The sequence below is a fragment of the Cyprinus carpio genome, chromosome B14, assembly GCF_018340385.1.
Source record: "Cyprinus carpio isolate SPL01 chromosome B14, ASM1834038v1, whole genome shotgun sequence".
Classification (NCBI taxonomy): domain Eukaryota; kingdom Metazoa; phylum Chordata; class Actinopteri; order Cypriniformes; family Cyprinidae; genus Cyprinus; species Cyprinus carpio.
Genome location: NC_056610.1, coordinates 23,896,792 through 23,917,236, shown reverse-complemented (window position 1 = coordinate 23,917,236; position 20,445 = coordinate 23,896,792). Strand labels below are relative to the sequence as shown.

The 20,445-nt window shown below is 35.0% G+C and overlaps 1 protein-coding gene across 1 annotated transcript; it reads left to right on the top strand.

Moving 5' to 3' along the window:
- The first annotated feature begins 421 nt into the window (after nucleotides 1-421).
- On the top strand, nucleotides 422-20,022 carry LOC109048084 (large neutral amino acids transporter small subunit 3-like). The gene is made up of 15 exons (XM_042738676.1): nucleotides 422-651; nucleotides 7,317-7,474; nucleotides 7,650-7,827; nucleotides 8,023-8,078; nucleotides 8,698-8,774; nucleotides 11,865-11,957; nucleotides 12,496-12,626; nucleotides 13,779-13,849; nucleotides 13,964-14,110; nucleotides 14,202-14,237; nucleotides 14,339-14,474; nucleotides 15,123-15,252; nucleotides 16,108-16,181; nucleotides 16,911-17,034; nucleotides 18,930-20,022. The coding sequence occupies exons 1-15, from the start codon at nucleotides 647-649 to the stop codon at nucleotides 19,107-19,109; spliced, it is 1,596 nt and encodes a 531-aa protein (XP_042594610.1). The 5' UTR covers nucleotides 422-646; the 3' UTR covers nucleotides 19,110-20,022.
- The last annotated feature ends 423 nt before the right edge of the window (nucleotides 20,023-20,445 follow it).

The window sequence follows — 20,445 nt, the reverse complement described above, 5'->3', positions numbered from 1 at the left end:
AGAAATGTAAAATAATACGAATGATTTAAAAAGGGTTAAAACATAAATAATATAAAAATATAAAATTATTTTTTTATGACATATGAACTATTTGAGACTAAACTGTGGAAAAGCCTAAATGTTGTTCTTGATGTAATTAGCAAAATACAGCATTTGCATATCTTTCCCTTAAACACAACGACATGTGACCATCACCTTATTTATATAAGTGACTTAAATAGTTCACACAATGCGTTATTAATCTTTAGGCTATTGGATACATTAAAAACATCGGGTTTAATTGTACATTTTCTTGCGGGTTGTTATATTTTGAGTAATATGATGCTTACGAAACAAGCTTGTTTAAATTATCATAACAATTACATTCGGGTGTTAATACACTATTCGGGTGTTAATAGAGTAAGTTACGCCCTCAGAAAGGGGGTTGCTCTTCCATCAGTGTTAAATATATATACGAGAGCTCAGTAAGAAGGCTTCTGGAGATCTGAAGAAAGACACGAGAAACAGAAGCTCGTGCCAGATTAACTCTATTATCAAGTGGCAACAGAAGAATTTGTAACGTTAGTATTTATCTTTTGTATGAGCGCCCAAACAGAAGAAAACCAGGAAATAACGCGCGGCTGACATCTGAGAAGTTGCACAAAAAATGAAGTAAGTGGTTTAAATTGAATTAAATGCTTATTACGTTTAGTTTTAGATCAGAATAAAATAATAATAGCCGTAGGGACAAACACATTAGTTTTTGGGTTCATCTTTAGACGAGTGTAAATAGAGACTTACTGTACAAATACTACAGTAAGACACGTGGCTGTGAGCTGAATGGCTTCTGTGTTCTCGCGCTTTTCACTTATTTTTTTATTTTTTTATTTTTTATTTTTTCATAAACTGGAAATGCCCATGTTTAGTGTTTTAAATGAGCTCAGATGTCTTTTACATGAGCTAATGTTCTATTTTAGACTAGCTGTGTCCAGCATATGGTGCGTTCTCGAGTTGAGAAAAAAGTTTGTTTGTTTAATTTAAACCCGTCGAGAACAGCAAGCCTTTGTCCTCAGAGGACATGCAGAGATCAAGATCGGCGTTTAGGGTTCTGGAAAGGGTTCAACATGGAGCAGAAGACCATCACTGCGTCCCAGTGTGCATACTATCCACCTTATCTGCCCTAGATGGTAAAATAACTAACATCACGCAGAATCTAGGATGGATAGTACGCACACTGGACATTTCCTAAGTTTAGTGACTCACAGATCTGAGGAATCGATTCGATTAAAACCGTGGGAACCGAACTATTTGATTCTATTGTTTGTGATAAAAGTGGAATCCAATGGAAGCCTGTAAAAAAGAAAAAGCATAAAGAAGATAGTTGTGACTTCTCGCAATTCTGAATCTGTTTTTTTGCAATCCTGATTTTATATCTCGCAATTATGACTTTTTTCCCCTTAAAATTCTGAGTTCGCATCTCGGCAGTGTTGGGCTCGTTACTCCAAAAATGTAATTTATTACTCGTTATTCATTTTAAAAGTAATATCATTACTTTAATTATTACTATCTTGTAACAGTTATTACTTACATTACTTTTCCTTCACTCCACACAGAAGTTGTAATTGTGTATCTTCCCCATAAAAATATTGCTAACAATATATTTATATTTATCTGCATTGGATCGCGGCCAGAAGTTTTTACAAACACTCAAGTGATTAAAAGTGACTTTTAAGTCAAAGTGTTGTAACTTGAAGCTAATTGTAGCTATAATTTCTCTGTTACTCAACTATGATTATATGTCACGAAGTATTTTATCAAAAGAAATCACATAAGGGTTTTAATTATAGTAATATAATTTATATGGGGAGCTGAGGGATGTGGGTGGGATGTAATGCCAGAGTAAAGTAACGCCACAACTCCTGACAAAAATCGTGAAATTTATAAAAATAAATCTAGTAATTATTGTATTGTTGGATTTCAAATCAGTAGGGATTAAAGCATCTAAAGTAATTAAGTAACAAGCTGTTTTATGGATGGTAAATGTAATATTATTACTGAAATCTTATTAGTAATTAGTTACACTACTAGTTAGTTACTGCAAAAAGCAATATCATTACAGTAACTAGTAATTAGTTACCAGTGTTGGGCGTAACGCATTACAAGAAACACGAGTTACGTAATCAGATTACTTTTTTCAAGTAACTAGTGAAGCAACGCATTACTTTTTAATTTACAAGAAAATATTAGAGTATGACGCAAACCTGCAATAATTAAATATGTTAATAACACAAATCTGATCCCGTTATATTAACTAATGTCTTTGCGGCTGACCTTTGATGATCCAGTTCAACCGTACTAATAAGCAAAAATGACTTTAGATAAACTAACAATTGTGCTTCATTGTTTTTTTTTTTATTGCTGAAGAGTGTTGAACTTTCTTCTTCTGTGTTCTACTGTACAGACGTTAATTTACTTTTCCTTCAGCCTGAGGTTTATTCATTACACTTTTTGGTGCGAAAGCGCTTTTACATTTGCTATAAATAGAACTTCTTACATTAAAAACAATCAATATTTAAAAAGTAGCACGAAAGTAACGCGAAAGTAATGTAATGCGAAAGTAACGCAAAATGAACGTAATGCAAAATTAATGTAACGCAAAATTAATGTAACGCGAAAGTAATGTAATGCAAAAGTAATTCAAAAGTAATGTAACGCGAAAGTAATGTAATGCGAAAGTAATGTAACACAAAAGTAATGTAACGCGAAAGTAATGTAACGCGAGAGTAATGTAACGCGAATGTAACTCACAAGTAATGTAACGCGAAAGTAATGTAACGCAAAAGTAATTCAAAAGTAATGTAACGCGAAAGTAACGCAAAAGTAATGTAATGCAAAAGTAATGTAACGTGAAAGTAATGCAAAAGTAATGTAACACAAAAGTAACTCAAGAGTAATGTAACGCATTACTTTCCATAAAAAATGACTAAGTAACGTAATTAGTTACTTTTTAGGGAGTAACGCAATGCATTACTTTTAAAAGTAACTTTCCCCAACACTGTTAGTTTTTTTTTCCCCGCCACAAAATAAAAGTAATTGCAACTTTTATTACTTATTACAGTTCTGACTTTTCTTCTCAGAAATGTGTTAACATCCGTTTGTTCTGAGTTTATATCTCACAATTCTGCCTTTTTTTTCTTAGAATTGCTCTGACTTACATTCTGTTCAGATTTTAGAAGTCTTTATTGCAGCCGTTAAAAAAGATTCGAAAAGACTCGATGAATTCAGCCATTTAAAAGATTTGATTCCTCACCAGAGGAGCGCACAAAAAGAGTTGATTCGATTATTATCCAGAGAGCGCAAGAGATTCAGTGTTTTTAGTTTAATTCTTCGCCAGAGCGTGTTCACTGGACTGAATGTGGGGAAGACAGGAATAAATGGTGACATCTTGTTGCTTTTGGCTCAGGGTCATAGATGGAGAGAGGACACAGATGGAAAGTTAAGGGCAAACTTGAAATGCTCTCAAGACTTTTAAACCTGAACTGAAACATTTCACAATTTCGTCGTCCTGTAAACTGAAAATCGGTGATCTTTGGAAATGCGTATGGATTTGCACCACTGTCAAACCTGCTTTTCTTCATTCTGGAGAATATGAGTGTGAGTTACAAAAAAAATAAAAATCCAGAGACGTATGTGGAGTGTGTCTAATCGTGTTAAACACAACACGCTGAGTCCATGTCTTGCTGAGATCCCTGCCTTTCCTTCTCTCTGCTTTCTGTATATCTCTTGTATTGCCTGTGTCTCTTATATCTGTGCCTGTGAGTGTGTGTGTGTGTGTGTGTGTGTGTGTGTGTGTGTGTGTGTGTGTGTGTGTGTGTGTGTGTGTGTGTGTGTGTGTGTGTGTGTGTGTGTGTGTGTGTGTGTGTGTGTGTGTGTGAGTGTTTTGGTTATCCAAGTTATAATGACCGATCGTTTTCAGTCATGTCATGGGATAAGTTGACCCCGTTTACAAACAAAAACTTGGATGCATTTGAAGAAAAATTTTATTATCTCTACTAGAGTCAGAGGATACACATTTCTCATGCCTTTCAGATGCAGGTTCTGATTTAATAACTTAACTAAGGGTTAAAATTAGTGATACAACAAAGCACGTGTGATAGTGGTTTTTACTGTGAGTGGTTTCACAAAGAGCGCATGCAAATAGTTTGGGCACACCTCCTACTGAAAGGAAGATTTGCGTGTGTTGGTTGTAGCGACTGTTAGGGAGTGTCTCTTTCTTACTAAATCCCAGAGATTTCAAAAATGAAGATTCGTGGGTGTTGGTTTTAAAAGTATATATTATGTTAGAAAAGATTCCTATTTCACCTAAACTTACTATCACAGTTCTTCTCACCGATTTAAAACATTTCTCCAAACTCGGGTCACTGTTGTTCTCCAAACAGTTGTCCTAAACATTTTTATTCATTACATGCTAATTACAAATCATGCAAATAATTTTATCAAAACAACGTGCACAAAACTCTCAGATGTTTTCACAATAGTTAATACAACCGACCAATACTTTAAAACATCTGAAAAAAAAGTTCACAAACATTTATGTAACATTTTTACAAACACAACAAACAAAACTCTGTGTCATTCGATCAAATGAACATGGTATATTTGCGATCGGCCCTAAACTGATATTTGAATGACCCTAATTGACCGTGTACAAAATCATGGTTTCTCCTTTAGAGGGAGTTACGCTTCTGAAGTGTTGTACTATGATTGTTGATAGTACAGCTTTTTATTCCTCCTGGGACAGTAACTTCTGTTATTTACTGTAAATGTCCAAACATTTTTCAGAACTGAGGTTGCAGCTAATATGTAATGTAGATAAAATGTGATTAAATTCTCTTCTAGTTGTAAACAGAAGGCAAGATCAGTAATTCAGGCTTTGCTAATTGTTTTGAGAATAAGTACACTGCATTGGAGAAAAGTGTCAAATTGATTGAGAAACAAATCAGTGATTCCTAAAAAAAAATGAGCAGCAAAAAAATGTTTTAAACATTAATGATAGTAGGAAATGTTTCTCGAGCAGCAAATCATCATATTAGAATGATTTCTGAAGATCATGTGACACTGAAGACTGGAGTAATGATGCTGAAAATACAGCTGCGCATCACAGAAATAAATTATAGTTTACAATGTATTCACAAAGAAAAGTGTTAGTTTAAATAAAAAAAAATGTCTGATTTTTTACTATATATGTGACCAAATAAATGCAGTCTTGATTAGCAGAAAAGACTTCAAAAACACTGAATGTAATGATGTTCAAAATTCAGTTTTTGCATCACATGAATAAAGTGCATTTTTACTACATATTCGAATAGAAAACTATTTTAAATTGTAATAATATTTTATATTTTACTGTTTTTTTATTATTAATTAAATAAATGCAGCCTAAATGAGCTTGCAAGATGTTTTACAAAAAAAAAAAAAAAAATCTTACTGACCCCAAAATTTTCGAAACTACAGTAAAAACAGAAATATAATCGTGTATGTATATACATATATTCATGTTTAAATGTAATTTATAATACAGCCTATATATTTGTGTAAGTATTTTATAACAGAATGATTGTGAAGTGGAATTCAATCATCACATGCAAAAATTGCACACATTTACACAATCTCTCTCTCTCTCTCTCTCTCTCTCTCTCTCTCAATTCAATTCAGTTCAATATGTGCTTTATTGGCATGACAATTGTTACAATGTATTGCCAAAGCATAGTGGTTTACATTGAATCTATATACATGCATGTATATACATTTAAAAAGTAGAACAAATAACATTTTAAAATTCCACAAACAATTTATAATTCAATGTGGTGTGCGTGTGTGGTGTGTGTTTGTGTGTGTGTGTGTGTGTGTGTGTGTGTGTGTGTGTGTGTGTGTGTGTGTGTGTGTGTGCACATCACTGATTTGTTGACTCCTCCCTCTTTTTGTGACAGGCATCAATGTATCTTGCTGCTAGTAAGATACAGTCTTGTTTTTCACCTAATAAATACTGAAGTTGTGTTTTCTTGTTTAACATTTTGAAGTCAGGGAAAAGTATTTCAAATTTGGGATAAAATTTATTTCTAATTTCTTCATAGTTAGAGCAGTGGTGAGGAAGTGTTGCTCTGTGATTACAGTAAGGGCAGGTACGGCTCTCTCTGGGCGGTCAGTGCTGTGGATATCTGTCCGTCTCTATAGTCAGAGTATGACTGCTCAGTCTGTACCTCGTCATCTGTCTTCTTCATTTACAGTCTTTCACTGAACTCAGATATTCTGCAGTTGTGTAGTCTTTATTTAGGGCCAAATAACATTCAAGTTTACTTTGTTTTTCTGTTGTTTCAGATAATTTTTATTATTTGGTTGGGCTGAATTGTGTGGATGGATATTTCAGAGTCCTGATGCTGGCTGTTGTTAGTCGTGTTAGTTTGCTTCTGCAGCTTCAGGATGATCTGAATCAGGGGACTTTTTTCAGGGTTCACTTCATGGATTTTAAGGGTTTTAAAATGGTAAGAGTTGGGGTCGCTCATTTTTTGGTGTTTCTAAATTTGATGGCTCGTTTCTCAATGTGCATTAGTAGAGGGTATTGGCCTAATTCTGCCCTGCATGCGTTGTTCGTAGTGTTCCTCTGTACTCTGAGGAGACTCTTACAGAACTCAGCATGCAGGGCTTCCATCGGATTTTTTGTCCCATTTTTCAAATTCATGATTCAGGAGAGGACCCCACACTTCACTGCCATATAATGCAATAGGTTCAGTGACTGATTGGAATATTTTGAGCCAGATTCGAATTGGTATTTCAATTTGGATAGATTTTTTGATGGCATAAAAGGCCCTTCTCGCTTTCTCTTTCAGTTCATTCACAGCCAAAATTTAGTTTACCAGTTGCACTCATCTTCAGCCCGAGGTGTGTGTAGTTTGTGGCATATTCTATTTTGGTCATACCAAGAGTGAAGTTGTGTCTCTTTCCCTGAACTCTGGGTCTTTTCTGGAATATTAGTGCTTTAGTTTTGTTAGGATTAATGGTCAGGGTCCAGGTCTGACAGAACGTGTGCAGGACGTCTAGGTTCTGCTGTAGACCCTCTTTTGTTGGAGACAGCAGAACCAGATCATCTGTAAACAGCAAGAGCTTTATGTTGTCTCTCTCTCTCTCTCTCTCTCTCTCTCTATATATAAAACTTTATGGGTTAAAAATGTAGTTTGCTAAGGCGGAATATTGCCTTCAGAAACTGTATATATTTTTCTGATATGCCACTGTGTGTTTTCTGCCAGAGCTTTGGCACTCATTTCTTCTCTGTCTGATAGGAGGATGGCTCCGTCTGTGCTGAAGGCGTACAGGAGGCGCTGGTGGATGGCCGTCACAGCCGTGCTGGAGAACCTGTCGTGTTCGGCCGTGCTGTTGGGCTGGGGCTCTCTGCTCATCATGCTCAAAGGACAGGGCTTTTACTCCCACCTGTGCACAGGTAATCAGTTATAGACGTCAAGCAGAGCACAAGCATCCTAACACCGGTCACTAAAGAGCACCGAAAGAAACCCGAGCCGGAGTGCCTGAGAAACTTGAACTGTGTGGAGACTTTAAAACTTAATAAAGTCTCTGTCTCTTGCTTTCATTGACCGTCTCTCTCTGTCTTTCTGTAGAAAATAAGACTGAGAGTGTGAACGCTAGTGAACCAGATGATTGGCTGAGTTGTGTGGAACAGGAAGAAATGCTAAATGTGGGCTTCACCATTGGCTCATTCCTGCTCAGTGCTGCTACATTGCCATTGGGTATACTGATGGACCGGTTTGGCCCCAGACCTCTTCGCCTTGCTGGAAGGTGAAGACAAACCTACACATTAATGCTTCAAGTGCTGTGCATGTTTTAGATCACAGTGGCAACACTCCATCAGGAAGCAATACATTTTTTTTAAAAATGCACTTGAGTCATAGAATCTCTGCATTTCAAAGCACTTTCACATTTAAGTGTGTGTGTTTATTTAATAGTCTTTCATGTTTTGTATTTTTTTTCTAGTGCGTGTTTTGCACTCTCTTGTGTGATTATGTCCATATCATCATATCAACCAGAAGGTGAGCTGCAAACAAAGTCTTCAAATTACATTCATAATCAATCAGTCAATAATTACTGGAGTTTTTTATTTTTTCAAAACATAAATTCAATAGAGGCTATTTTAGTAATCAGTTATTAATAGGATTTCAATTAACTGGGAAAAAAAACTAAACTTATATTCAGAAATTTCACATTTTGGCACGTTTTTCTTTTTTTCTTCTTCTTTTTTTTCAGAAGGAATAATAATTTTACTACTTAATGTGACAATTGTTTTTTGTTTTTGTTTTTTTGATTGTTGCTGCTTTTGAAAAAAGAGCAATGACAAAACAATATATTTGCAGGGATAATTAATTACTCATTATTTGACCAATTTCATGAATTAACTATCCAATTTTAAAATGTACAGGCAGCAGAACGTAATGTGAATTTTCTTTTCAAATATTAAAATCGATTTTTTTGTGTGAAATGTTCATAAACATTCACAGCCATACCCAGATCAAATGTTGCATTTATATGTATACTACTTTATACAGAAGACACGTTATATTATATTTGTCATATCAAAGTCATTGCCACAGTTTTGAGTTGTTCAAGCACACATTTTGATTGTGTAATATTGGTTTGCGCCTTTTTTTCTAGTCCTCTCTGCGTTAATTTTTCTGGCTCTTTCACTCAACGGCTTCGGAGGGATCTGTCTGACCTTCACATCTCTCACGGTAAGAAAAAAAGAGAAAATGGTAGAGAAGGGAGCACATGGGGTCATGGACAACTGCGGTGACGTGCATGTTTTGTGGTGCAGCTGTCACACGAAGCTTTTTGAAGTTTATTTTTTCCAGACAGTTGTGTGGGTGTGTGTATTTATGTGTTTGGGGGTAGGCAAAGGATCGACCCACATGACTGAAGGAGAAATTCTGGCTTTTTCTGTGCCCACCAATCAGAAGGCTAAACTGCCCACACGCCTTCTCTTACGCCCCCGTCAACCTCCAGTTGGGGCACAGACTTTGTACCCACACTCATCAACAAACAGATTGTGAATTTCCAATTTGTTTAGTGAAATCACCTGGTGTGGAAAAGAATGACTATATATATATATCAGCTGCCTTTAGATAGCCCACCGCTATCATGCAGATGCCAACACGCACTTACGCTTGTGCATTCACATGGCTCAACTAGAGCAGCTCAGGTATGCATGCACACTGCCCTACATGTGACAACAAACACTGCTTTATTTCAGTGACGTCCTTATGTACACTTCTGAGAAAAGCACATGCTCTATGTCTTCATAAACAGTGCATTACTACCAGTATGGAAAAAATAGCAGCTGATTTTGTTCTGATCACTTTATTTATACTTTTTTTTTTTGGTTTTGATATCATCTGAACTCAACAAGCCAATGACCTTAATGACTTTGTGTTTTTTTTCCAGTTCCTCTAAATTAGTAAGGAAACTTAGTATCCATAAAAAAAGACCAATCACAAATGAGATCTCTTTAATCCCTTAACTGGTTCCTGTGGCTCAGTGGTAGAGGATTGCGTATGGTTGTGGGTTCGATTCCCAGGGAACACATGTTAGGTAAAAACTGTTAGCCCGAATGCACTGTAAGTCGCTTTGGATTAAAGCATCTGCTAAATGCATTAATTTAATTTTTAAATATTTGTCCTAGTCAATGATATTAAGGTGAGAGCAAATGTAAACTTTTGATTTATTCTTCCTCTTAGATGTTTCTACTAAGCGAAGGGCATCACAAACCTCACACCTAGCAGTCTCACACTGTGCTTAGATAAAAAAAAAGTCTGAAATCAGAATTCAGAGATTTTAAATTCTTCCCAGATCAAAATACCATTGGTGTTCCTCAGGGTTCTATGTTAGGCCCCTTCCTCTTTTCAGTATATATAACGTCACTGGCATCTATCAGCCAGGCACATGAGTTTTCCTACCACTGCTGTGCCATTGAGACACCGCTTTTAACTCTCAGGCTCATTCCATGTGATCTGAGTTATGCTACCCACAGTAATGTTGTAGGTTTTATTGCTATATATCCCTACTTTTGTCAATAATTGTCTTTTGTATGTACCTCTGTAATATGAACCTTAACTTTTCTTATTAAATTCTTCCCAGATCAAATTACCATTGGTGTTCCTCAGGGTTCTATGTTAGGCCCCTTCCTCTTTTCAGTATATATAACGTCACTGGCATCTATCAACCAGGCACATGAGTTTTCCTTCCACTGCTGTGCCGTTGAGACACCACTTTAACTCTCAGGCTCATTCCATGTGATCTGAGTTATGCTACCCACAGTAATGTTATAGGTTTTATTGCTATATATCCATACTCTTGTCAATAATTGTCTTTTGTGTACCTTTTTTATGAACCACTGTAATATGAACCTTAACTTTTCATGTTAAATTCTTCCCAGATCAAATTACCATTGGTGTTCCTCAGGGTTCTATGTTAGGTCCCTTTCTCTCTTCAGTATATATAACGTCACTGGCATCTATCAACCAGGCACATGAGTTTTCCTACCACTGCTGTGCCGTTGAGACACCGCTTTTAACTATCAGGCTCATTCCATGTGATCTGAGCTATGCTTTCCACAGTAATGTTGTAGGTTTTATTGCCATATAGCCCTTCTTTGTCAATAATCTTCTTTTTATGTACCTCTGTAATACGAACCTTAACTTTTCTTTATCAAATTCTTCCAAGATTAAATTACCATTGGTGTACCTCAAGGTTTTGTGTTGGGTCCATTCCTTCTTTCAGTATATATAACAGTGGTTCTCCTTTCTCTGACACATCAATTTCAGATCTTGGAGTCTCTACTAATGAGCTGATGACCTGAATCGGGTGTGTTTGATTAAGGATACATGCAAAGCGTGCAGTGTTGGGGTGCCTCCAGGACCAGGGTTGGGAATCACTGATATATAACATCACTGGCATCTATCCACCAGGCACAAGAGTTTTTCCTACCACTGCTGTGCCAATGACACACCGCTTTAACTCTGTCTCATTCTATATGATCTGAGATATGCTATCCACAGTAATTTGATAGATTTTGACATATACACTTCGTCAGTAATTGTCTTCTTTATGCCCATTTATATTTTTATGAGGACGTTTATGAGAAACATCTGAGATAAAGTTGACACTTGCAATAAACATAACTGATCTCTCCTGAGCCGTGAACAGCATCTGTAAAAAATAAATAACATTGCTTTGGATACAGTGCTGGTGTTTAAGGTGTGCAGCCTTCTGTAACAAATTCAAGTTTAGGTTGAGGTTGTCATGCCACTCCGTGTTTGTGTGTGAAAAGCACAAGGAAGTACAAATGCGCGTTTTCACGGAAGTATGTGTTTTTAACCTTCTCATTTCACACAGGGGAGTAAAGCACACTCACACATCCCTGTAAGAGTCTGGAAAAATGAAGCACTGCTTGGAAATTCATGCAAAATGTGGAAAACAAATTTGATTCATATCCACAATCCACAGCAGGACTTCCTGCTTACTGAAGCATTAATATTTCTCACGCAGCAATGTGTTTATGCATTTTACACTTAATTAGTGATGTTTACGTCAGGCATCAATATTGCTCATACTTGTGGTTACACATGATGTTCACTTGACACTTGATTTGAGCAATTAAGCAATCCAGATGCCCAGAGGTTTTCCATGGATGCGCTTATTGTTTTCAGAAAATATAACAATCTAGTTTTCCTTCCTGTTTTTGTTCATTGTAAGTGTAGGCTCAGCTGCATTTATGATTTTTCCAATAGGGATAACGATGTGCTTTTCCTCTCTTCCTCTGGTAGCTGCCAAACATGTTTGGGAGTCTGAGCTCCACTGTTATGTCTCTGATGATCGGCTCCTACGCTTCATCGGCCGTCACCTTCCCTGGAGTCAAGGTCTTTTTTTTTTTTTTTTTTTGTAAATAAAGGTTAAACCTGTTTAACTTGTACAGTGTGCTCGGAATTAAAGCCTCTGATGAAATGTTGCATCAGATTGAATGAAAGTGAACTCATCACCTTAAACTGCTATAAAAGCAGTTAAGCTAAAGGTTTTAAGCTATGATTATATACAATCAAATATTTTATTTCAAAGACGTCTGATGTTATAATGTTAGTCTAAAGAGTGAACTTTGGTGTTTTCAGAATCAAAATTAAGCTCATGTAAGTGTTCTATTTTGAGTGTAGAATTCAGTGGCCTTAACAAGGCTGCATTCATTATTTAAAAATCCTGTAAAAACCTTATGATTCTGAAATATTATTACAATTTAATAATAATTTGTTTTCTATTGTAATACTTCAAAACATGATCAAAGCTGAATTTTCAGCGTCATTACTCCAGACAAGTGAATTTTTTTTTTCTTTCTTTTTTTTCTTCGCCATTCAATCAAGCGTGTCATACAAATGGAAAAAACTCATCATGTGTCTCTTTCTCCAGCTGATATATGATGCCGGGGTGTCGTTTACTGTTATCATGTGGATGTGGGCCGGCCTGGCAGCTCTGGTCTTTCTCAACTGTTTCCTGAACTGGCCAGCAGAAGCGTTTCCTACAGAAGAAGAGATTGAGATGTTAGTACAAATCACGTTAACCTATATCATAGATAACTCAAATATTCTGAAAACAGAAACATAATGTTACTAAAAATCACCATTACACTTTTGGAGAGGGATTCACTGAACCTTCAGTGCTGGGTAGATTACACATTTGAGGTAATATAATCAGACTACTTTTTGATTACTCTTGACCTAACTCCTTTATCACATGGATTTAAATAGGATCATCTTTATATTAAAATACAAAAGGAAAGAATATATATTCCATGCTTTGTAATTAACAACATAAAAATTACAGTACATCAAGGTCTCACAATCTGGGGGTGAGTTAAACAAAAAGCTAATAATTAAATTATAAAAATGTACAATTAAAATACGTTTTGATTAATGCTGTCAAACGATTAATCGCGATTATTCGCATTCAAAATAAGAGTTTTTGTTTACATAATATATGTGTGTGTACTGTGTATATATACTCAAGCACATGCATGTATATATTGAAGAAAAATGTTATGTTTATGTATTAAATATATTTATATATAATGCAAAATATAATAATATAAATATATAAATGCATATACAGTACATGTAAATATTTTCACAATATATACTGTGTGTGTATTTATATATACATAATAAATATACACAGTGCACACACATATATTATATAAACATTTTTTTTAAATTTTGGATGCGATTAATCGCGATTAATCATTTGACGGCATTGGTTTTGATATAATGTTACGTTTATAATAAAATTAAAATGTGTTTTGATGCATTAGTCATTTATAATAAATGACTATATGTAAATGTATTTATACGTTATTTATTTATTTATTTTTTCTTTCTTTTAATGACAACAGTTGGAATACTTACACTTGCTTAAAAATAAATGAAATATTTTATTTGTTTACCTGTATGTCATTTGTAGGTTATATTAGAAAGGAACATTTAAAAAATTAAAAAATATTGCTCTTATGTGAATAATATGAAATAACGTAATCAATAAAAAAGTAACTGCAGTCAGATTTTAATAAGTACTTAATTTTTGGAATCTGATGACATAATCCAGACTGCATGTAATCCTTTAATATGAAGACTGCAGGAAACAGTCTTGATTTCTAAACAATAAACAATTCCTTATTTCTTCCTTTTGCAACCATTTAGTAGGAAAGCATTGTCTGAAGAGGCGACGGGAGAAACGGAGAAACTGCCGGCTGTAGCTCAGGACACACAAGGTGAGACACCTCGAGTCGGAGTGATACATTTTGAGGCCGTTTGTTACAGTTGTGTGAACGTGTAGCTGATGATGTGAAATATAACGTACGAACTCCTGGAAATCTGTTTCTCAGCTTCGGTCCCGTTCCGGCGCTCCGTGTTCTCTCCCATCTTCTTGTGGAGTCTGATCACTATGGGAATGACTCAGCTGAGAATCATCTTCTTTATGGGAGCCATGAACAAGATGCTGGAGTTCCTGGTCATCCACGGAGAGGAGCACCGTAAGCCCAGCTACCAAACCGACACACTTTGACTGTATTCATTAAAGCTGCTCTCTGTTCAGCTGACTCATAATGCGTTTCTCTGGTTTAGCCTCTAAAGAACTGGTGCATGAGGCTGAGGAGAAAGGTGAGGTGAACCTGTGTTAGTGTAATAGTCATAAATGTGATGAAAGTGAAAACGTTTTATTGCAATCTGAGCATGACCAATGCATGCATGTGAACTTCCAGTGAGCTTCTACTCGTCCGTCTTTGGCACACTGCAGCTCTTGTGTCTGGTCACCTGTCCTCTGATCGGATACATCATGGACTGGAAGATGAAGGAGTGTGAGGTGCATCAGAAGACGGCGCGCCGGGGAGAAAACGAGTAAGAAATTCAAGTTCTTCCGCTCTCAGTAATAACGTGATTCGGTAACACTTTATTTCAAGTGTCCTTGTTAGACATGTCACATGTACTTACTATTATAATGACAATTAATTATGCATAATTACATGCAAGCCAAACCCTAACCATATTGTCACCCTTGACCACAAAAACAGTCATAAGGGTAATTTTTATTTATTTACTGAGATGCATGCATCATCTGGAAGCTGAATAAATAATCTTTCCATTGTTCGGATAGGACAATATTTGGCTGAAAATCTGGAAAAAATCTAAATATTGAGAAAATCATGTTTAAAGTTCTTAGCAATGCATATTACTAATCAAAAATTAAGTTTTGATGTATTTACAGTAGGACGTTTACAAAATATCTCAATGGAACATGATCTTTACTTAATATCCTAATGATTTTTGGCATATTGTTGGCTATTACTACAAATATACCTGTGCTAATTATGACTGTTAATTTATCATTTTGAATCATGCAATGTATTTTTGGCTATTGCTACAAATATCCCCCAGCGACTTAAGACTGACTATAACAATGACACCTTAAAAAAAAGTGACAAGCCATATTTTATATGTAGAAGCGAGCGCACAGACATCATCACCTCGAGTCTTGTCTCCTTTCAGAGCCGTTTCAGTACCGAAGCGTGACAGAAAGATCCAGAAGCTGACCAACGCCATGAGAGCCTTCATCTTCACTAATGTGCTGCTCATTGTGTTTGGTGTCCTCTCACTCGTAGACAACCTGCCTCTACAGGTAACAACCTGATTCAACTCAAAATCACCTTTATTTCTACAGAGCTTTACAGAATACAGATTGTGTCAAAGCAGCTTTACAGCGTTAAACAGGAACATACAGCAGCTATAACAGGACTATAGTAAACACAACTTTTTTTTTTTTTTTTTTTTCAAAGTCAGTTCATTGTTGGTTCAGTAACTGGAATGAGTTTAATTCATCTATAAAGCTGCACTAGAGTTTGATTGATTTTTTTTCAGTATTATTGCATATACACTACAGTTCAAAAGTTAAGTTATAAAAATATATATATTTTAAAGAATACTCTTATGTTCAGCAATATCACGTTTATTTGATTAAACATACAGTAAAAAAAAACGCACTGTGAAATGTTATTACAATTTAAAGAAACTGATTTCTATTTGATTTTTTATTTTTTTTATTTTTTATGAATGAATACATTTTGTTTGTTTTTTTTCTGTGATGGCAAAAACAAAACTTTTATTAATGCTGAAATCTGATGTGCTGCTTAATATTGTTGTGAAAAACATGATACAGTTTTTCAGGCTTCTTTCAGAAACAGAAAGTAAAAAAAAAAACAGCATTTTTTTTTATAGAAATTACACGTCTTTTTTATTAATTTGATCCATTCTTGCTTAATAAAGGCCTGTTCACACCAAGGATGATAACTATAACCTTAAAGGGTCACACTTTAATACTAATTTTAATACACACAGTAATACTAATCACTACAGTAATACTGTAACAAGCAATGTGCATGCTAATAGCTAATAAAGATATAGTTTTAAAAATCACGACTGATATTAGATATTAGGACTGTCTTAATTACAGTAAACTCGTGCTGTCTTTGTCCAGATTCTGACGTTTATTTTGCACACTATGGTCCGAGGTTTCATTCACTCGTGTTGTGGAGGACTGTATGCTGCTGTGTGAGTACACTACAAACACATATACACTACACACATTCAAGTATCTGTTTATTTGCGTCCACTAAACCTGTTATTCGGTCGCACTGGCAAGTACAGACTTATCAAATCAGATGGTTTTAAAACTGCACCTGACAGGATCAGGTTTGCCCTGTTTGTGTGTGAAGTACAGCACAGAGTGTGTGTAAAACATGTAACATATAACCAAATCACACCTTTTAATGCCACAGCACTTCAATACAATCTCAGTGTTGAGAAGTGTGCAGACAAACTAAATGTGAGCCTAGAGCACAAACACAGTTTTAAGTCGCTGAGGTATATTTGTAGCAATAGCCAACAATACATTGTATCGGTCAAAATTATGCATTTTTCTTTTATGCCAAAAATCATTATGATATTAAGTAAAGATCATGTTCCATGAAGATATTAGTAAATGTCCTACTGTAAATATATCAAAACTTAATTTTTGATTAGTAATATGCATTTGCTAAGAACTTCATTTGAACAACTTTAAAGATGATTTTCTCAATATTTAGATTTTTTTTGCATCCTGAGATTCCAGATTTTCAAATAGTTGTATCTCAGACAAATATTGTCCTCCTAACAAACCATACATCAATGGAAAACTTATTTATTCAGCTTTCAGATGATGCATATATCTCAGTTTCAGAAAATGGACACTTAGGACAGGTTTCATGCTCCAGGCTCACACTCTCTCTCTCTCTCTCTCAGGTACCCGTCTAATCATTTTGGCACACTAACCGGACTGCAGTCTATGATCAGTGCAGTGGTGGCTCTGCTGCAGCAGCCGCTCTTCATGGTTATGTTGGGACCTCTGAACGGAGATGCTTACTGGGTAAGAAACACACATTTGTATCTTTTGTATTTAAGACTGAAAAGATAAAAATATTAGTTTGATCCTGAGCGCTGCGGTGAGATTCTGTGGGATGCTTAATTTAGTGAATGACGGAGAAACAAACACTAGGCTCGCTGCGGTAGTCTCTGTTACACACTGTTTGCTTTTACTCTCCTCTCAATAGTTCATATTTAAAGCTAGAACTAAAAATGAAGCGAGCTACCAAACTAGACAACATTTCAGTCATCATTAAAACAAATAGCTGTGTGAATATGTGTTAAACTGTAATTTATTTCTGTGATGTGCAGCTGTATTTTCAGCATCATTACTCCAGTCTTCAGTGTCACATGATCCTTTAGAAATCAGTATAATATGCTGATTTATTCATGTTGACAGAATAAAAGTATTTTGTAACAATGTAGTTGTCTTTACTGTCATCGTGTCCTTGCTGAATAAAAGAATACATTTTTTTCTTTAAATTAGACTCTGTACTAAACTAAATAATACTATAGAGAACATGATTTTTAACAGTCGTGAAGTGGACCTTGGACCACAAAAACAGTAATAAACATTTTTTAAATTTAATTTTGATCAATTCATTGATGTATGGTTTGTTAGGAGGACAATATTTGGCTGAAAATCTGTAATCTGAGGGTGCAAAAAAATCTAAATATTGAGAAAATCATCTTTAAAGTTGTTCAAATGAAGTTCTAAGCAATGCATATTACTAATCAAAAATTAAGTTTTGATATACAGTACAGGTCAAAAGTTTGGAAACATTACTATTTTTAATGTTTTTGAAAGAAGTCTCTTCTGCTCATCAAGCCTGCATTTATTTGATCAAAAATACAGAAAAAACAGTAATATTGTGATATATTATTACAATTTAAAATAATTGTTTTTAAATTTATTATACTTTAAATTATCATTTATTTCTGTGATGCAAAGCTGAATTTTTAGGATCATTATCACATGATCCTTTAGAAATCATTCTAATATGATGATTCATTATCAAAGTTGGAAACAGTTCTGCTGCTTAATATTTTTTCAGAACATGTGATACTTTTTTAGGATACTTTGATGAATAAAAAGTAAAGAAAAAAAAAAGAAGCTATGTTTTTAAAATATAAATATTTTGTAATAACAATATACACTACTGGTCAGTAATTTGGGGTCAGTAATTTTTTTTTCTTTCATTTTTTTAAATAAAATCAATACTTTTATTCAGCAAGGATGTGTTAAATTGATAAAAAGTGATATTATTAGAATATATATTATTAGAATTTTTTTTTTATTTTGAATAAATGCAGTTCTTTTTAACCTTTTATTCATCAAATATATTAGACAGCAGAACTGTTTCCAACACTCATAATAAATCAGAATATTAGAATGATTTCTAAATGATCATGTGATAGACTGGATGTTACATGTGACACTGAAGGCTGGAGTAATGATGCTGAAAATTCAGCTTTGCATCACAGGAATAAATTATTTTTTTAAAGTATATTCAAATAGAAAACTATTATTTTAAATTGTAATAATATATCACAATATTACTGTTTTCTCTGTATTTTTGATCAAATAAATGCAGGCTTGATGAGCAGAAGAAACTTCTTTCAAAAACAATAAAAATAGTAATGTTTCCAAACTTTTGACCTGTACTGTATTTACAGTAGGATATTTACTAAATATCTACATGGAACATGATCTTTACTTAATATCCTAATGATTTTTGGCATAAAAGAAAAATCTATAATTTTGACTATTGCTACAAACTGACCAGGGTCACAAATGTAGTAACCATTACACAGCTAGACGCTGTCTTGAAAGGTAGCTGCCTATGTATGCTTCTGTTTATGGGTATCTATTCTTATTTATTCTTTCAACCCCATCAGATCAACGTGGGGCTTCTGGTCCTCTCATTGGCCGGTTTCCTGTTGCCGGGGTATTTGTTCTACCATCGCAGACAGCTTCTTCAGATGAAGGCCGGAGGAAAAGCGAACGGACACACTCCTGTTGAGAATCAAGCTCTAAACCAGCCGCTCAGCAACGGTCACGTCCCTCAGGAAGCCTAACTCAACAACGGAGCATCATGGGACTGTCATGGGACTCTTCACATTTCAACACGCTACAGCAAACCCTGCCGTTCCTAACTTTTAAACACGTTTTTGTTGTATGAGAGGCATTAGGCTGATTGCTGTGGAAGCAGCTTCACTTCAGGATTGTCTTTTTGGACGATCGGCTGACTCAAAATATGAGTATTCGTATTGAAAATCAAGAAATCTGCCTGCGAAGCGAATGCAATGGTTTTTAGAGAGATATTTATTGGACTGGACACACATCGGCTGTGACTGATGGACTACCTCACCTGTCTGTTCACCAAAGAGAAAGAACCATGATTGCTGTATAATAGTGTGTTTTTCTGTCTTTTGGAAACTTGGGAAACAATCAACAGGAGCTTTTCGGCTGCCACCAAAGACACTGCTAATGGAGCTTTATAAACCTTTGGTTCACTGCATTAAATCTAAAACATTTCAGGCAGATTTAACAAGATTTTTATGAAGCAACAGAAATTAATGTTTGTGTGTCTGTGCATTTTAGTGTCATAGGCACTGAAATGGAAACCTATTTTTGTATTTCTGTTATTAGATGTGCTCTGTAAATAGCTTGATGTGTGTTCATGTCTGGTTTAATGTGCAGGAAGCTCGTAGGAGGGGTTAATTTGGTTTTTTCGAAAGGTCGGGAGAGGAACCGATGATGTCTCTCTTCCAGATTAATGTTTTGTGTGAAACTAGTGCCTTATGTTGTTCAAATGTGTCACAATTCAAATCTCACCGCGAGAGAAATGTGGGAAACCAGAGCCATATGGATGCAATAAAGCCATATGAGATCAGGAGAGAATGTGTGAGAGGAAGAAAGCATCCAGGGTGCAAGAAAATTAGATTCGAAGCACCAAAAACAATAAAATATGCAAACTGTTTCTCTGAATTGTTCACTGGAGTCTTGATTGAGTTCATTTGAAGCATGCCGCAATCTGGTGCCTGCAAAAATAAAAAATAAAAACTAGCCAGATGGAGATTCAATATTTAATGCAGTGTTATTTTAGCATTTTCATTTCTCTATTATAGTATGTAATAATATTTTAAATTAGCTTTTGTTTTAGTTCAAGTTTTTTTGTGGCTTTGTATTTCTGTTTAGCTTTATTTTTAGTAAAAAAGTTGTTTTAGTTGCCTGCATTTTTTAATTTTTCATCTAATATTATTTTATTTTGGCTTATTTCAGTCAATAGAAAAGATTTTTTATAGTCTCAGTTAACACCAACACTTCTTATATGCAGGTAAAATTATTTTAAAAAAATATTTAATTACAAATGTGCCTCTATAAATAAGGCATATAGAGTCAAAAACACAT

What these genes read in the sequence shown, in the direction of transcription:
- LOC109048084 (XM_042738676.1), top strand. An exon ending in TGTAGCTCAGGACACACAAG is followed by an intron (nt 13,850 to 13,963) that starts GTGAGACACCTC and finishes TCTGTTTCTCAG; the next exon opens with CTTCGGTCCCGTTCCGGCGC. An exon ending in TGAACGGAGATGCTTACTGG is followed by an intron (nt 17,035 to 18,929) that starts GTAAGAAACACA and finishes CAACCCCATCAG; the next exon opens with ATCAACGTGGGGCTTCTGGT.